This window comes from Gallus gallus, chromosome 1 (genome assembly GCF_016699485.2).
Source record: "Gallus gallus isolate bGalGal1 chromosome 1, bGalGal1.mat.broiler.GRCg7b, whole genome shotgun sequence".
In the NCBI taxonomy this organism is placed as follows: Eukaryota; Metazoa; Chordata; class Aves; order Galliformes; family Phasianidae; genus Gallus; species Gallus gallus.
Window position 1 is genome coordinate 58715887 of NC_052532.1, and position 17654 is coordinate 58733540.

The window sequence follows — 17654 nt, forward strand, 5'->3', positions numbered from 1 at the left end:
TACTAGGAAAATCTTGGACATATATTCTATGTTGCATGAAACTAGTAAACTGAATTATACATCAAATGTTATTAAAACTACATTAAAAAATAATTCTCTTTCTTTGCAATTCTCAGAGTAGGGCACAACGAGGTCATCGGAGTATGTCGGACAGGAATTGATGCTGAAGGGCTTGGAAGAGATCACTGGAATGAAATGTTGGCTTACCCACGTAAACCAATAACTCACTGGCATCCACTGGTAGAGGTAAGAAGTAGCAAAATTTTCTCCTCCTCAGTGTATTGCATGCTAGGGGTTGTTTTCTCTCTCCCATTTATTTGCTTCTAAGAATCATGAAAATCAGTGCATCATGGTTGCCACTTCCCATCTATCACACTGCTGTAAAACCCTCTGCACAATCTACCTCTAGTTGCTTGGGTTTATTATTTATTATATCAGCCATTTCAAACATTTTCATGAGGATGCTATGTTACAGCACTGTCACATTAAAACCTTTAAAATTCCAGAGATTTTGATCTTACATCCATTTTCAAGAGATCATTTGTAAGCAGTTCAAAAGCAATCTTTTTCTATTCAAAAATCTTTAGCATTAACAATTATGATGATAAAACATTAATCTGAAACTGGCTAATTATGCTAAGTAGAGGCAAAAAAAGAAAAATAGCAACTACCTCAAGATTTACTCAAGTAGACTTCTATTGGAGGCTTAATCATATGGACTGATGATTGTATCTACAACTCCCCAGCCTGGTATGGCCATATCTTATTGGTTTTCTGTATGCAAAATGCTAATCAGCTTTGAGTTTGAAAAGATACATATTGAAGACTCAACAACCAGCAGGCCCTGCTTTAGGATACAGAGGGTGCACCATCAAGATCTCCCCCAGGTTACTCTCTGTAGAAAAAAGATTTGCTATTTGAGGCAGCACAAGACATTTGGCTCCCCCACTGTGTATTGCTTTGCTGCACAGTATTTCCAGCAATAGAAAAAAACATGAAGGCTTCGGTAGAATACCTGGAGAATATGAGGATAGGGAAACTGAGTCAATGCAAAACTGAAGCCTCTTTTGAGATGTTCCTGGCTTTCTCTGAATTATAGAGGTTTGGCAAAGGAGGTACGTGCTCTGGGTGGTAAAATAAACCAACTCCTGTGAAAGAGTCAGAGGAATTTTTAGGTCTCTTGGAAATTTCTTTCCATTGTTAGTTCTGATGTAGACTTTGATCCAGAAAGAGTCTGGTTGTGACTCAGGTTCTTCTTTGAGGGATTCCCTCATCCTCTGAAATGAGTATGAGTCACGGCCAGATTAATGACATTTGTAAAATTAATGTTTTTCTTGCAGTTACCTGGCCGAGCAACCAGTTTTGATAGCCAGGGATCTTGTTCATCACCAAAACCACCACTTACACCCTAGGGAACAAGAGTGGATTCATCATGCTCAGCGTCCAGTGCTCCCATGTAGCTCACATCTACATAAACAGGTTTGGCTTCCACAGATGAACTGTATCCATATTTTTGTATTAAAATACATGTTTTCCTATTCTAAGTCTTATATTACAGTTTATAATAATTTCTTACCTTATGAATGAAGTTGACTTGAGCCAAATATAATCCTTTCTCATAAAAATTCACTCACCTGTTTTCTCTCTGGCATATGTATCCAGTATCATATCCAATATATTTGAATAGACATTGAAATCGAAAAGAACAATCCCTAAAGCAATTAAATACCACTGCAGATTTTGATGCTTAATTCTTCTGAGAGAGCAAATAGTCATATACGGCTCTTGTAGTAAATCTCGTCTGAATTGCACTAAATTTTATATGACTGCTCAAGATAAGACTTCAAGCTGAACATTGCATGAAACAGAAAGAAAGGAGGAGGTGAGAGAGAATTAGAGAAAGAAATAGAAACAAAGAAATAGAAAGGAAGAATGAATGAAAAAAAGAAACAGGAAAAAGAAGAGGGGGAAAAAAAGGTACAAGAACAAGAACAAGAAAAGGAAAAAGAACAAGGAAAAGGAAAAGGAAAAGGAAAAAGGAAAAAGAAAAAGAAAAAAAAAGAAAAAGAAAAAGAAAAAGAAAAAAAAAAGAAAAAGAAAAAGAAAAAGAAAAAGAAAAAGAAAAAGAAAAAGAAAAAGAAAAAGAAAAAGAAAAAGAAAAAGAAAAAGAAAAAGAAAAAGAAAAAGAAAAAGAAAAAGAAAAAGAGAAGGAAAAAAGGAAAAGGAAAAGGAAAAGGAAAAGGAAAAGGAAAAGGAAAAGGAAAAGGAAAAGGAAAAGGAAAAGGAAAAGGAAAAGGAAAAGGAAAAGGAAAAGGAAAAGGAAAAGGAAAAGGAAAAGGAAAAGGAAAAGGAAAACAACAGCAATTACTGACATATTTTGACTGTTTGAAGTACTTTCTTTGAACAGGGTGGAAGCACTGATCAAAAGTCCTCTGAAGCCACATCGGCTGAGTAGGACCCTACAGGCTTCACTGGGTTCAGCGTTTAAGGAAGAGGCCCCATGACTGGATCTATGCAGTTATAATATTCCAGCAATCAGGATGCCTACTGCACCTACAGGAACCCATTAAACTGTCTGGCGTAACTCCGATGTACACCGAGGCCAGCAGCTGTATTTGGTAGCAGTTTTACTTCAGTTATCCACTAGCTCTGCATGACATCGAACAGCATGGGTGTATCATTATGGACAGTCAATGTGTCTATGAGGAGTTTTCTGGAGGTTGCTGTAGCTCTACAGAAATGCAAGGGTCTCCCAAGAAGATGCATCTAGCACTTTCAATAGAGCCTATTTGCTGTGGGCATCTTGCATCCCATATTTAGTCTTCAATCAGGCCAAACTGTAGGTGTAAATATGCTCTGATATAACATGAACTATTTTATGAATTTTAGGTATTCAAAAACATGAACAAAAGCTGTGGTTACAAAAAAGCATCTTTATGTTTCTTGATTTAGTATGACATCGTTAGATTTGTTTGAAGTACTTTTAACAGAATATGTAGCTCGTGTTTCTGGTCCCTCACTTGATACTTCAAAGCAGATGTCTAAAATGAATTTGAGATGTGCTTTGTATCAATATATGGAAAAAGAAATTGAAATGTAACAATTTTATAAACAAGAAAATTTGTTTATTGGAATACACACTGAGAGAAACTACAACAAATCATCTGCTGAAGTGAGCTGATTTAAAAACTGGAAGGGAACTGAATATTATTTTGTAGATTTAACTTTTTTTAACATTCAAACCTCAGTCAGACTGTTTGTTTGTTTGTTTGTTTGTTTGTTTGTTTGTTTATTAAGAAGAGCATAGAAAAGACTGAATGGTTGGACCTTAGATTTTGAAAGCTGAACTGCAACTAGAAAAATGTTGGAGCCGTGATTCTTTTTGTGTCTTTGTAAGTTTTAGAGATACATGTGAGGACTGTATTTTTCCAAAACAGCATTTTTACGGAACTGTCATACATGACAAAAATGGAAGATTGTTTTATGAGAATGGAAAAATTTGTGGAAATCAAACTGATTATGAAGGGAAAAGGATCTTTGGATTGACTTGCAGAGAATCACTTGGCGTTGGTTAGTTTGGCCTGATTGATGCAGAATGAATTAATAAAGATCCGGCCACCTCCATTTCTTTAACTGATCCCTACAACAGTCAGTTATGCCTTGAAACATTTTGACTGCTCTGGAGATGCTGAGAAGGCTGTCCTTAGCATTCCAGGCTTTTTTTTAAGGCAGGAAAAAGGAGTAATTCAAGATGATTTCATACACATGAAGAGAGCAAGACAAATAGAGCTTTCAGGTATTCTTTATTTATTATTAAAAACAGTAACAATAATGGCTCCAACTGAAGTTTTTTCACATCTGTTCACAGTTGCTTTCCATGGCCTCCAGACAGAAATGCATTTCCCAGAGAGGGCTGGTAATGCTAAATACTGATCCTTCCTGTTCAAGGTTGTACTTTCATCACCATAAATGCAGAGCTATCTTGCAGAATTTTCTCTACTCTCTCTAGAAGTCTAATATTTAAAATATGAGATTTGTGGCCTAGATCATTTTCCCAGTGGTTCTGCGATGCTGACATAGATACATAGATATTTAAATGGAGATTGAAAAACTATTTTGTGTATACATTTATCTTAATACAAATTATATCAGCTGTGGCCTTTGTGGTCTAGAAAATACTTTTTGTAATGTGGTACTGTAATAGTTGACTAAATATTCTTTGCACTTTCTTGCACCTAATATCCAAAAAGCTAACAATTTCTCAATGAAATGTAGCATAAATGTTCAGCGATGAGCAACATCTTTTTAACTATTTCGTTGTTCTCTATGGGTATCCTGTATGTTTCATCATAAGCAGTAAGATATTTCAATTTCCATTTCCTTAAATTTAAATTGTTGTTGAACACCAAAGGAATAATTGCTCAATTTTTTCCCTGTTGTTTTTTTGTTTGTTTGTTTGCTTTTGGGTGCGTGGTTTTTTTTCAGGGAGGGAGGTGCAGAGAGTTTTTTATTGTTTGTTGTTGTTGTTGTGCTATTGTTTCGTTTTCTGAATGGTTAATAACAATACTGTCTGACTACTGTGTCTAAAGTTGATTTATGGATGCTCTGTGTCTATGAAAAATCTGCATATGAAAAATCAGGCTGCAAAATTATGAAAATATCTAATTTCAAAAATGATCCCCTGATTAATTAGTTGCTCATCAGTGATAAATATAAATAATGCAAAATACTTTTTTTTTTTCTGCTTTCTTAGTTATCTCAAGGTAGAGTATATATTTAGCACAACCAGCCCATTGGCTTTAGAGCCCAGTGCACAAGTTACTCTGTGAGTGCACTCATAGAAGTATCCTCTGAAGCTTAGTGCAGTTAGTCAATTAATATATTGCTTTATCTAACTCCTTATTAAGAGATATAAAAGGGTTTAATTTGCAAAACTGTTGTAAACTTCCTACTCCTGCACTGAATATGCATTTTTTACTTCTTCACATTTCTGCTACATCACAAACATTGGTCTGATTTGAGAGAAATCAAATTTGGCAAATGGTTGGTGTAAAATATATAGTAGTAATTTTAAAGGGTTTGAAAAACTCATAATCCTGAGGCTAACTCAAAAGCCTGAGATATTTTTATTGAAATGTTTTACTGGAAACAATAACTGTAGTTGATAAGAATTGTATTTTGCACTGCAGAGCTTTTTTTGTACTTTCACAACAGTAAACCACAGAACTGTACAGAGAAAGTATATGATGGATTAAGTGGTTTCAGGAGAGCTGTTAAAGTTTATATTTATTTTCAATAATGCACTGTAAAGTGAAAAAAAGCCCACATACAAATGTATCTAATGAGTCATTCTAGTCTTTTGGGTAAATACTATTTTCAAACAATTGCTTCCCTTCCTCATATTAAATAAGTTTTCAGGGACCATTAGATTTGCTCTGAGCAACCATAAAATTATTATTAGGTCTATGCAAAATGTTAACTAGGACCCTACAACACAGGTAGATTTAGAGTTCCACTGGCACTGCAGACAGTAGCGTAGGATAGACTGCGCTCCACATTCTCAACTTTGGTTGGATGTATAGTATCCATCTGGTGATAAGACTTTTGCCATCACCTTCTTAGCAAGTGACCAACTATTTTCCCATTATCTTTCTTTCTATCTTGGGCTTCAGTATAGTATGGCTGCTATATGTTCAAGCAGTATATTCTTGACCTTTAATTTTGTCTGCATTGCCTAAAGATGACTCCTGGCCTTAAAATGCAGTAATATGAAACCTGTGCGGTCCTGACCAAAAGATGTAGGATCACTACATTTCTCATTTTCATTCTATGAAGAGCTGTCAAAGAACTTTTTCCTCCTTTATGATTACCAGAGGTTATGGAATCAGTAACACTGGCTGGTTTTGGCTTCTAGGAATCATTGAGGGCAATATACATGTCTCGGGGATATGTACAAAGAAAGTGGCCAGGACCAGTAAGATAAAACAAAACTTAGTATATCAGGATGAAACTTCCCCTGGAACATTTCTTTTTCAGTATACGGAAATGTTTTCTCTTACTATTTTTAAGCAACAAAACTTTTTCCTTAGAGAATCACAACCTTATTCATTATTTTGAGCAAGCACAAAGTGTTTTCATTAGGTTATTTTTTTCAAAGAGAAAAAACAATTGTTTCTGATCTTCTTTCTATTGATGCATTTTTTGAGCAATAGTGCGAGAACTAATTTTCCAAAAAACACATAATCAATCCATCAATTTCACCTAATTTTCAGGGTTTTTTTATCGGCTTCTACTTAATCATTTTGAAGGTTTTTAACACGATGTTGCACAGATTATGCATGATGCTTTAATTCTCAGATTATTTTGCTATGTCTTTTTAATCAATTAACTGATTATATTCAATAAACTTTTATACGTGCTTATTTTTTAGCACGCTGTCATGTTAATTTGATTAGTGGCCTCACAAGATTTGCACACTGACTTCTGAAACCATTTGACTATATTTTAAGCATGTAAAAGTTTTAAATAAAGGTAAATATTTTAAATCTCGGTAACAGAATTCTCCTGCTGAGAATTCAAAATTTTTAAGAGATCCATAAACGTGCCTGCAAAATTTGAAAAGCTTTTATTGGAGAACACAAAAGCTTAATTTGCACATACAAGCATTTGCACTTGCAAAAATGTGAAATTGGTACCATTCAGCACTTCTATCAAAACAGAACACCCACACCTAATCAAGCATGGATTTCTATTCATAATATATACTGGACACAACTGTACTGACACAATTCCTTGATCTGAGAAGTTCATATGACTTTATTTCTACAAATGAATATGCTTGAAATATCGGTAGGTTTTAAAATATGACCTAAGTGTTAATTAGACAGTGAGGTAACTTTCAGACAAAGCTCATATAATATCTGTCAGACCATCCAAAATGCAGATAAAATACAGTATGTGTGACAAGAATGTTAATGCAAGTTTTGATGGAAAATGTTCTCTATCATTCACACCACAGCTGAGACTCAGTTTAAGCCTTTGCTCAGAATTCACTTTCACATGGCTTCTGAGGCTTGTCAGTCTAAACTGAGCTATCTGGTGTCAAAAAACAGATTGTGCCAGAGAGCAGCCTGCAGAACTGAGAAAGACAAAGGAAAATGTGGCAGCAGACACGCAGTTGTTCAGTGCAACTGCAAACTCTCCAAAATGAAAATCTTCCCTTGGAAACTGATAATTATTCCAGTATTCATATACCTATCCTTTCTTTATGTACAGTTAAGCAAGTAGAAAAAGGGAGGTGCATGAAGAAGAGCTAGAACTAAGGTTAGGAATTAAATGAGAGGCTTATCACAGCCATTTGTAATGTCCAGAGCACTACAATACCTTAACTTCAAGACTGCCTTTTGTTTACTAGTCCAGATGAATAAATATCTCAAACACAGTTCCACTTTTCCACGGTCCTGGCTGGAAACTGGCAATCTAGGAGCTGAAACCCTAAGAAAGGATGAAGCTGCATGTGGCATTTAAATATCACTGGTGAATCTGACCAGGAAAATGGAACTAGCACCTTCAGTCTTGTGCTAAGTGCAAGGGGATGCTTGATGATAGCAAGTGCTCAGGTCTGTGATTTTATATTTTATCTGATAGCACCTCTACAATGTTACTGTTGCTGGGAAACCTCTTTACTGAATCAAAGAGAATGCCTCTGCTATTGCTATGTAAAATTTTTCCTCTCCAGAATAGACAACGAATCTTCTGTGACATGGGATTCATTCTTCCAGAAAATCACAAAGCGTGTTAAATTTGCAAAACATGAAAAATCAATTAAAACTGTACCATCATGAGGACAACTCACTTTGATGATAGTAACAACAAGCTTTGGTGCCCTACTAATCTAAGAGAGCATTTCTTTGAGTACTCTGTAATGCTAAGTCTGTGTTGGTGACCCATGTTAGCACTGTTGATGACCCTCAGTATCAACACTGACAAAATACAACTAACGAATATAAATACAGGTTAAATAGGTTATCAGAACACCAAAGCACTATCTGGAAGGGAAGACGTAAAGACTCTCTGATACATAATTCACGACTGTGCTCTTGAAGCTGGGTTTGCAGGAAGTCCCATAGCTGCTGTGATGAAAGTGGAGCTTCTCTGTAATAATTTATGAATACAGTATGTTGGCTTGGCTATTGGTTTCAAAATAAGTGAGTTCATCAGGTAGGATTCGGGAAAAAAAAATAGAGAAAGATAGAGAATATTTGTCAGTGGGGTGAGTCTTAGAGGAATGTGGGATTTTGAAACAGTTAATATCTGCCGTGGTGGCCTAGGAAATTCATTTGATGCCCTACTCAGTCTGCAAATGCATCTCACATAAAATGGTGGAAGTTCAAGCAGACAGAGGAATAAATAAACAAACAAATAAAAAAAAATACATGGGAAAGATTAAGAGATCTGTTTCAGAACAGTCAAGATTTATGTCTGAGCAGGCTGATGGAAAATACTGCTAAACTTTACAGAGAAATTTGGCTAGATTACATTCTATATGCATATAGACTATTCTTTTCAAATCCCTTTGTTTGAAATATTAAAAATTGAGTACTTAAATATTTAAATAACATTCTATTTTTAATTAAGTGGAGTACTCATTACCTCTCTGAAAGAAAAGCTGCAAATCCATTCAGACTGTCCAGGTTAGCACAGTTACTATAGAGACAGTGTCCTGCAGCCCAGTAAAATTGAAGGAGAATTGTGAAATCCTGCTTCTCCCTTGGAAAGGTAAAGTCAGGAAGCCTGACTTGAACAGATAGCGAAGGGAGATCAAGGAAAGTGTGTGGATACGGCTACTTTATGACATCTTCAGAGCGCCCAGAGAGATTTACCACTCACTCATTACACAGAGCATAGCAATAGAATGACAGCAACATGTTTTCATGACAGCAACCTGCCCTGTATATACCATTTTCCTGTCCCTCAAAATGCATGCATAGAAATGTTTTGGAGAGGTTAATTTTAAAAACGGTTTGGGATCTTCTCATGCTTTGGAAATTCAAATCCTTGAAGTAAAACAAATATACCCACAAATGAAAAAAAAAAAAAAGAAAAAAGAAAAAAAAAGAAAGGAAAAAAAAGAGTATGAATATCAAACCTCCAATGAAGTCAGTTAAGCTCTAGAAAGTGCCTAGAGGGTTTCCTTTGTAAAACAATGGCGTGGTTGTAAGACCAAATAGTTGGAGATCTGTTAGTATTAAAAGGAAAGGCTGAGCTTCCCAGCATAAAGCAGGCTTCTTCTGTAAGTGCAGAATTCCTACTTGTGTAATCTCTTGTAATTCTTAACATCAGTTATGTTTTAACAGAAGCTTGCCAAGGTAACAGGCATTTTAGGCATTTAACATGACTATGACCAAAAAGGAATCTGCATTTTGGGATGTTTTGCAGATAAATTTCAGTTTGCTGGTAAACAGCAATTAGCCAGTTTTATGAAGCAGATCTGCCTATAGAAGTAGAGTCTCCAGGATGAGAAAAATACAGGGTGGAGCTGGTTTGTTTAACATGCTATGGGTTGAGATTGATGATTGTATCAGAAGTGAGAAGTACTGAACAAGACAATAGTTAAATCTTTGGTTGTATCTGAGTCACGAACATGAGAGAAGAGAGGAGGGGAAAATTCCTATTAAGAATGTAAAACACTTTCAAGAAAAAAAAAAAGAAAAGAAAAAAAGCCATTAAAGTGGATAATTCAAAAAGGAGGTGAATTGAGAGCATTTTCCATAGGCAAAAATACACATGGAGCAAACACAGGAAAAAGAAAAACAGATTTCTGATGTAGTTCTCCTAGTTTTTCTCTTATACAAAAGTCTGTGAGCTTACAGGGGTAGTGGGAGCCATGTTACAGACTCTGGGTCTGTTCTTAAAATAAAAATAGCTCTCCGCCCCACAGATCCTGATCCTAGAGGAGTCACAGTGCAAAGCATACTGGTAGTGGCACATAGCACATCTGGTCCATCCCTTGCAGCATTAATGAGACAAAAAAGAGACATCAACAAGGTGTGCTCAGACACATTCCCCTCTGTAATGGCCTCCTGTTCCTTGGAACATTACATACAATGGAAAATTTATGATAGGCAAAAAATCATTTTATATAATGTCACCTCTTCGCATTTTCAAAGCTTCAGACAATCAGTACTTGAATTAAAAACCAATAGGCAACACCCTTGAAAATGCTGCTGTGGTACAAAAAGTACTGGCTTTGGTTCTGAGTCAGGACTAGACTATTGTGACACAATGGTGGAAGAGCAACTGGGCTGTTGCAGGTGCTTATTTCCTGATGACTCACGAAACCAAAGTTGTACTTATGGTGGATTTCTCAGTTAATATATCACAGGTCTTTATGTATGAATAGGATACTTGCACAGTTATTCCAGACAAATCCTGTCTCCTCCTGTTTTTCCTATTCATGCAGGTTCAGTTGAATAATGAATTCTTACTCCTTTGTCCTAAATTGTCACACGGTACTGGGTACATTGTGATTTCTCCACCCTGGGAGTGGTCGCCTCTTGCTGAAAGACAGAGTGATCAATACATGACCATTACCTCCCTCACCATGGTTTTCTGAGACTTAATTGCATAATAATAGTTATGAGGGAGAGAACTGCATAGCTGAACAATACATAAAATTGCCAGTTGTAATTATTCTTGGTAAATGGGTATGTGTAGATGGGTGTGTCTTTCTTCCTTTTGTAAGTGAAGTTTTGGCTACCACAGAAAATGAAAAAACAAAATTTGCTAGACTCTCGAAAGGGCACTTTGCACTACGTTACATTTATTCTTTTCAAGCTTTCTGTGGTATAAGTGTTTAATGACCTTAATTATCCTTAGAGCACAAGAACTTAATACATTTATTTAAACATACAGCCTTTCCACTTCTGGGCCCACCAAATCATGCTTTATCTTTTACCAAGGTAAATTTTGGCCGCAGAATCGAGATCACCAACTACAAACTATGGTGTTCTCTAAGCCAGCAACTGAATCTGTACACTCGATTCCATGTTATTCTGAAAGGGAGGCTGGCACTATTGCACTTTAGCTACTTGTCAGTAGCAGACAGAAACCTGTAGGTCACAGTTAGATTTCAGAGAAGCTCTGAGGATCAGCTTCTAAAATTTTGGACCTGATTCTGCAGACCCTCCAGAAACAGGGCAACCCATGAAATTGGCTAGGAGTCCTAAAGAGGGCTGGATAGATGAGACTGTTGCTGTACAAACTTTTTCTTGAAACAAGACTTCATAATGTAATCTCTAGCAGGGCAAAGAGTGGTACTTTAGTATCAGTCTACTCATGCACTGAAACTAATATTGACGCATAAATAAATAAATAAATAAAACGCCTTTTTAGCAAAAATACCCATGGCAGCAAAATTTAAAGATGCTGAGAAAAAAAAAATGTTTTTTTCTGTGTGTGATTTTTTTTCCTTTTTAAAATAGAATACTCTATCCCCTTTCTTATCTCAAAAAAAAAAAAACCCCACAAAATAGAAGAAGTATCTACTGTAGTTTTAATATTTATTGAAATAATATAGCACAAAAAGTGATTCAGATCAGCCTCTTGAGGTGCAATTTTAACAATACAAATTTTAACATTTGTACATTTTGCATTAATTAAAAAAAAAAAAAAAGCTTACCAAAATCTATTCATTACTAATCTATTTCCAATGCACAAGAAGTGTAATATGCTTTCAAAACAAGCTTTCTTTTAGGTCTATCACTTGCTGTTTTATACAGCAATTGCTTTTTGTGTTAATTTAAATGATTGTCTTTATTTTTAATGCCATGACAATAGACCAGTAAGCCAGTCCAGCAAAATTTTTCTGTAGGTCTTTTTAATTCCTTTAGGTCATTGTGTTCTGAAGCACAGCATTACATACTTGACCAGTACCCCACTGAAATCAAGCTGAAATCAAGCATCAAAGCTGCTGTTGATTTCAGACGCCTTTGCCTCAGGTTGCATGTGATGATGTATGATAGCAACTAAAGAACTGAACTCAGCTAGGAGTCTCAGGACAAGTAGAATGAATTCTCCTGTATCCACCATGGCTGTTTGTGGCTTGCTGACAATTCAGATTATGCTAAAAGTCTTCAGTGCATCCCTAGGGTATGAACTACTATTGCAAATGCTGATTTTACTAATACTGGTAAGAAATATGAGCCTCAGCTGCCTGATTTCCTAAATAAAAAATGTCTAGTCTCTGTAGTCAGGCACAGAGATCAGATATATTTTTACTGGATGTTTCCTTTTTAATAGTGGCTTATAGTTTTCCACATGATACCATTGTATTATTAAAGCTTAGACAGTGTTTCTAGAGGTAGAAATATTTAATATGTAACATTTAGACAGTCCTGTTGCACGTCTAGCAATTATTTTTGTTCTATATTTCTATGGAAAAAAAATAAGCAAAATTTAGTTTTGTTATATAAACAGAAAACTATTTCTCAAGAAAGTAGAAAGTATAGATATATATTTCATATTGTTTCTTGTTTCTTTTTCTTTAGAGTGTGAGTCTAAATTCTTCCCTATTCTTCTTTATGCCCGTGAGTGGTCTCAGTAGGGTACATTAGATATAAATGCACTGAGGACAGGATATGACTAGTTCTCTATCCTAAAAGTAGCCACTACTGGTGTTCTGATTTGAAGAGGCACTTCTGAAGTGCCTTATGTGCTGTCTCCCTTTTGTGGAGGAGATCACAATGAGGGCCTTTTTCCAGTAAGCTGTTTGGAATTCTTTTTAAAGTGAGCTGCTAGTTGAAGTCACTCTGGTTTGGGCATGCACTCTGATCTGAGCACCTGCTCAGATTCTTTGCTGTCTAGGAATGGAGTAATTAGGGAATTTCATGGCTAGTCTGTGCTAAAAGCACATCTCTGCACCCTCCATGCCAGAGTAGCTGTACTAGTTGGGACAGGGGAGGGCAAAGACAAATTGTATTTCCTCATTTTCCTGCCCTGCCCAGTCCTCAGCACATTGAACAGCAGATCTGCAGCGCTGGCTCCTCTGTGCGCCAGCCAGGTGCCCTTTGAACCACTGCAAAGGGAGCCCAAGAAACCTCTCCTTTCTTCCCCTGAGCTTGTAGTCCACTTGTGTTTAACCCAACTGGCTTCAGTGGACTCCTCATGAGAACTGAAGTGGAGGGAGTAGAATACAGAAATTAGTCACATCTTTCCTTCAGCAGAGATCATTATGTTCTTCTAGTACATGTTTATTTGTGGGGAAGGCATTCTCCAGAGTGTACGCTTCAAAAGGTAGGAAGTTAAATTGGAGTCCTGGCCATAGGAAATGTTCATAAATATTCAGTATTACTCAATATTGAAATGCTAAATATTTTAAAATATGAAAAGGAAGCACCTAGTATAATGCCCATCAGAATAAGCATCTTTGCTGTGACATTGTGGGGTACCAGATTAGGCCCCAACCGGCCCAAACTCTAACAGAACTCCCTACCTTTAAAATAATCTCTATGATTAGATCAGAACTGTTGCCAAGTCTATGTAGCTGCAGAGTTCTTCTAAGATTTTGTCTCTTCTTGCTATGTGGTGTTGGCTGACCAAGACCTAATATTAAATACCTGACTGTTTTAGTACCCTTTATTCAGTGTTCATGATGTGACTTTTTAAATGAAGTCTGTGATTTGATACTTAGCCATTGTTCAAGTCAATATCCTTGGCTTTTGCATTATAGAGACAAGAAAAAAAAAAAAACAACAACTTTCCAGACTTGTGTTACTGGCTTTTTGTATGCGCTAAATGGCCACTTGTGAAACTTGATGGCATATAATTGTACTACTGGTAGTAAATGTTATTTTTTTGCACTAGACTTTAAGAACTGTAACACATTTCAGTATTTTTACAATGTATTCTCTAGAAAGTGTGAAATTATTTGTCAGTTCTGAAAAAATTATGTAACAATGAAACCTCAAAAGATGTTATGAAGTGTACAGTTTGTGATAATTTTATATTAAAAAAAAAAGAAAATAAAAAGAACATATTTGAAAGAATTTTATTCTAATTGTTTCATATGTATTTTGAACAAGAAATAAAGTGATTAAAATTATTTTTCTTTTGTCTTTTGTACAAAGGCAAGCTGTTCAGAAGTAAATAGAGTTCAGTGAGTTATAATTATTAATTGTGTTTTAATTTACAAGAAAACAATGGACTACACTGGGAAAAAAATTGCTGCCTGCTCTACAATTGGAGCTATAAGTAAAAAGAGGTACAGACCATCTTTTCTCATTTGTTCTTTCTCTCTTCCATGCCAGAATTCCTTGTGTTCCTGCAATATATGTCCAGGGGCTTGATGCCTTAAGATTAACTCTAGACCCAGAAAATCAATTCATTTTCATTTCCATGGCAGGGAAGAGCAGCCTTTGTAACATTTCAATTCCATATTGAGAACACCTGCTCATGCCAAAGTATTATTGCAAAATGCTTTCTACTAATTAATCAGTTACTTTAAAATTCTATACCATGAAGTGGACATTTTTGCCACCAGTTCTGCAGTACTGAAGACAGAACATGTCTGAATGTAGGTTCAGTTAAATCAAAGAGCTCCAATACATTATCTAATGTTTTGTGTAACATTTTTCACATTATCTTCCATATCTTGCTAAGATATTACTTACTGTAATCTTTAAAGTAATTAGAGCATGTTTTAAGTAGTGAGTTAATTACTCAATTTAAGATTATAAATACTTATAAATACTTGTTAAAGTATTTAAGTTTATTTAAGTATCTCACTTAGAGACACAAGCCAAATTTCCAGCTGCCTTGCACATACTTGCCTAATTCTTTAAATCAAACAGATGATAACTTTACTATGATGCAAAGGACAAAAACGGATGTAGCCAGGGCTTAGTTAGTGCTTAAACTGAACTGGTGTTAATATTGTGTAGCAATGATGATCCAGGGTTGACAGGTTCAAGTCTGTCAGATATTCTGTTGCTTTTTAACATTGAAGTACTTTGTAAAAAGGAAATCTAAATTGCAATTATTGAGGTTTAGTTGAGTGAGATTTTTGTTTGTTTTGTTTTGTTTTGTTTTTCTGTTTTACTTGTTGCTAAATACCATCTGATAAAATCCAGGGGAAAAAAAATCTCCATAATGTTATTTCTGCAACAATGGAGAATATAGGCTGAAGAGAAATAGTATCCAAGTTCAACATATAAGCAATTGCCCTTTGGCATGCTTTTGTAATTCTGTTAAAGTGAAATTAGATATGTAGTATTGAGGTTCCAATTCTGTTTCTGATATCTGCTGGCAGAACATTAATCCATCCTTATTCAGATATATCTGCTTATGATACTAAAATGCAATTGAGTTCTCAGCTTCAATTCAGGGGCTTGGTTTGCATCTGTGATTGAAAGATTCAGTTTTCCTTGAAGAACCGTTTGCTGTTATCTAGCAGCAGTAATGTCATTCTGTTTTGCTACTACCTTTAATCTTAATATTCCCTCTTTCATGTATAAAGTACTCATTTTCATTAGAGAGATACGTTCTGATATTCTGACTAGCATAGTTTATTTTGGAAAAGTCAGGTGCAATTCATTTAGAAGCAATGTCACCTTCTGTAACATTTCATTGCAACCTGTGCAATATAGTTTCCTCTTAAATTCCTAATCCCTGTACTGAAATCACTCCGGAATGTTTCTGCATTCCTTACAATAACCAGATTTACTAGCCCACAGAGGTGCTAGAGAACTTGCAGCTTAAAACAGAGGAAGAACCAGAGAAGAAATCAGGAGCAGATTTGTCAGTAGAAGTGGAGGATGGGATGGCACATAAGCCCTTGAGATGTTCAGCCTTTACCAGTTCTGCTTCACTCAATTTTCCATGCATTCATGCATTTTCAAACACCAAGGATTGGAGAAAACTCTCACAACTTTTGGTGGCTGTTGACTCCTTTTCCAGCTTCCCTCAGAAAAACGCTGAAGCGATTACATCCTACTGACTTAAGGAGAGAGAAATGGCTCTTGTGAATGTTCACGCTGTTCCACTTCTGTAAGCCACTGAAAAACAGACACAGAAACCTTTGCTTCACCCACCCTTTCATGTCAGTCACCATTGTGCCAGAGAGTCCTGCTGCCAACAGTCACACAGCAACAAAATGTAATGGATTACTGTCAGGAGGGTTCAACCTCTACAGCAGACCACCAACAGTTGCCTCTGGTGTCATGGGCCAGCATCGTAAAAGAGGAGGCATTACTTTCAGAGCAGCCTTTGTATGTGTGTGTATAGTGCCCACTTACCCTGCTAAAGCACATTAGTTCAGATAAAAAAAAAACAGACATACTGTTTTCTTACAATATTACATACTATGTCATTCTGGAAATTGAAAAAAAGCCCTCCTGTTGCTACTGTTGTAGACAACAGAGTCTGTTGTTTAAGTCAAATGACAAATGTGTATGTTTTTGGAACAAAAGTTCCTGCATGAGCTCCATTCTCTGCGCTGCTTGTATGCAGCTCAGTTGATCACAGTGCTGCTTATATTCAAATAAAATAAATTGTTTTAAAAGCTTTAAGTCTCTGGCACTACAAAGGCAGAAATATTTATCACTTGTCAGATTCTGAAGGCAGTATTTTGGGAGAAGCACAAATACTCTGATTTGCACATGCACTGATTTTGCCTAGCATGCCCACTATGCTTAAATTGCCCACTTACTCTCCCCTTTGGAACTGTAAAATGTAGCAATCACAGCCTAAGCTCTGCTGCTGAATTGGTGAGCACATTCACTCCCATTTGGGTGCTTTTTTTATCTATTGTGTCTTCAGACTTCACACCACATGCCTCTCAAAAACAAGAGTTCTCTTTATGTCAGTGTCATACATCCCAAGGAGTTCTGCATTTCTATGTAAGTTGACCAGCTAGTTTCCAATTTTAATTTTTTGTCATAGCTTTTCAAGGTAAATTATTTTCACTATGACACTGTTCCTGGAGGAAAATAGTGAAGAAAAACACTTTGCTCCATTCTGACTTGTGGCTGTGTTGGGAAGGCAAAAAAAAAAAAAAAAGTCTTTTAAAGGCTAATTTTCATGTGTCCCAAGTTACCTTTCTGTAGCAAATCAAAGGAATAGGTGTGAAGCACAAGAATTTGTTGGCTCCACCAACTGACACACTTTCAAATAAATAAATAAAAAGGAGTGTCTGAAGAACGTTTTTTGCAAGCTTGGCTATTACGAAGCACTGAATGAGATCCAAGAATCAAGTCAGTGCCTGAGACTTTACATATCAAATGCCATATGTGTGGTTGTATAAAATTAAACTATTAGTAAAGCCTTTGCAATACTGGGGTTGGGTTGGTGTGTTTTATGCAAAGTTGTCTGAGCTACTCATTAAATACTAATTTTTGCCAACAGTGCAAAAACGAAACAAACAAACAAACCAACCAACAAAAAGCAGCCCTTTCCTTAAAATATTGGCATGTACTAATGGTTTTGTACTTAAATATAAATAAAAGTAGCAAAATAGAAGGATGGCTTCCCTATTCTGAGATTTTATGTTACTTAGAATTTGCATTTGGGAACTGTTGACATTTGAGCTCTTCATTTCTGAGTTCTGTGTCCATTTAGTCTGCAAAGAAATAGTCTAATAAGCTTCTCTGCCCTTTAGA

General features: G+C 35.9%; 1 protein-coding gene across 2 annotated transcripts in view; it reads left to right on the forward strand.

Annotated features, from left to right (window-relative positions):
- Positions 1-14098, forward strand: part of SYT10 (synaptotagmin 10) — a 44728-nt gene extending 30630 nt beyond the window's left edge. The window contains exons 6-7 of one of the 2 annotated variants that reach the window (XM_004937879.5): positions 117-246; positions 1341-14098. In XM_004937879.5, coding sequence (XP_004937936.1) covers positions 117-246; positions 1341-1412 — 202 coding nt within the window. In that variant the 3' untranslated portion in view covers positions 1413-14098. The remainder of the gene's footprint in view (positions 1-116; positions 247-1340) is intronic. The other variant, XM_416361.8, reaches the window with a different exon arrangement.
- Positions 14099-17654: the final 3556 nt, after the last annotated feature.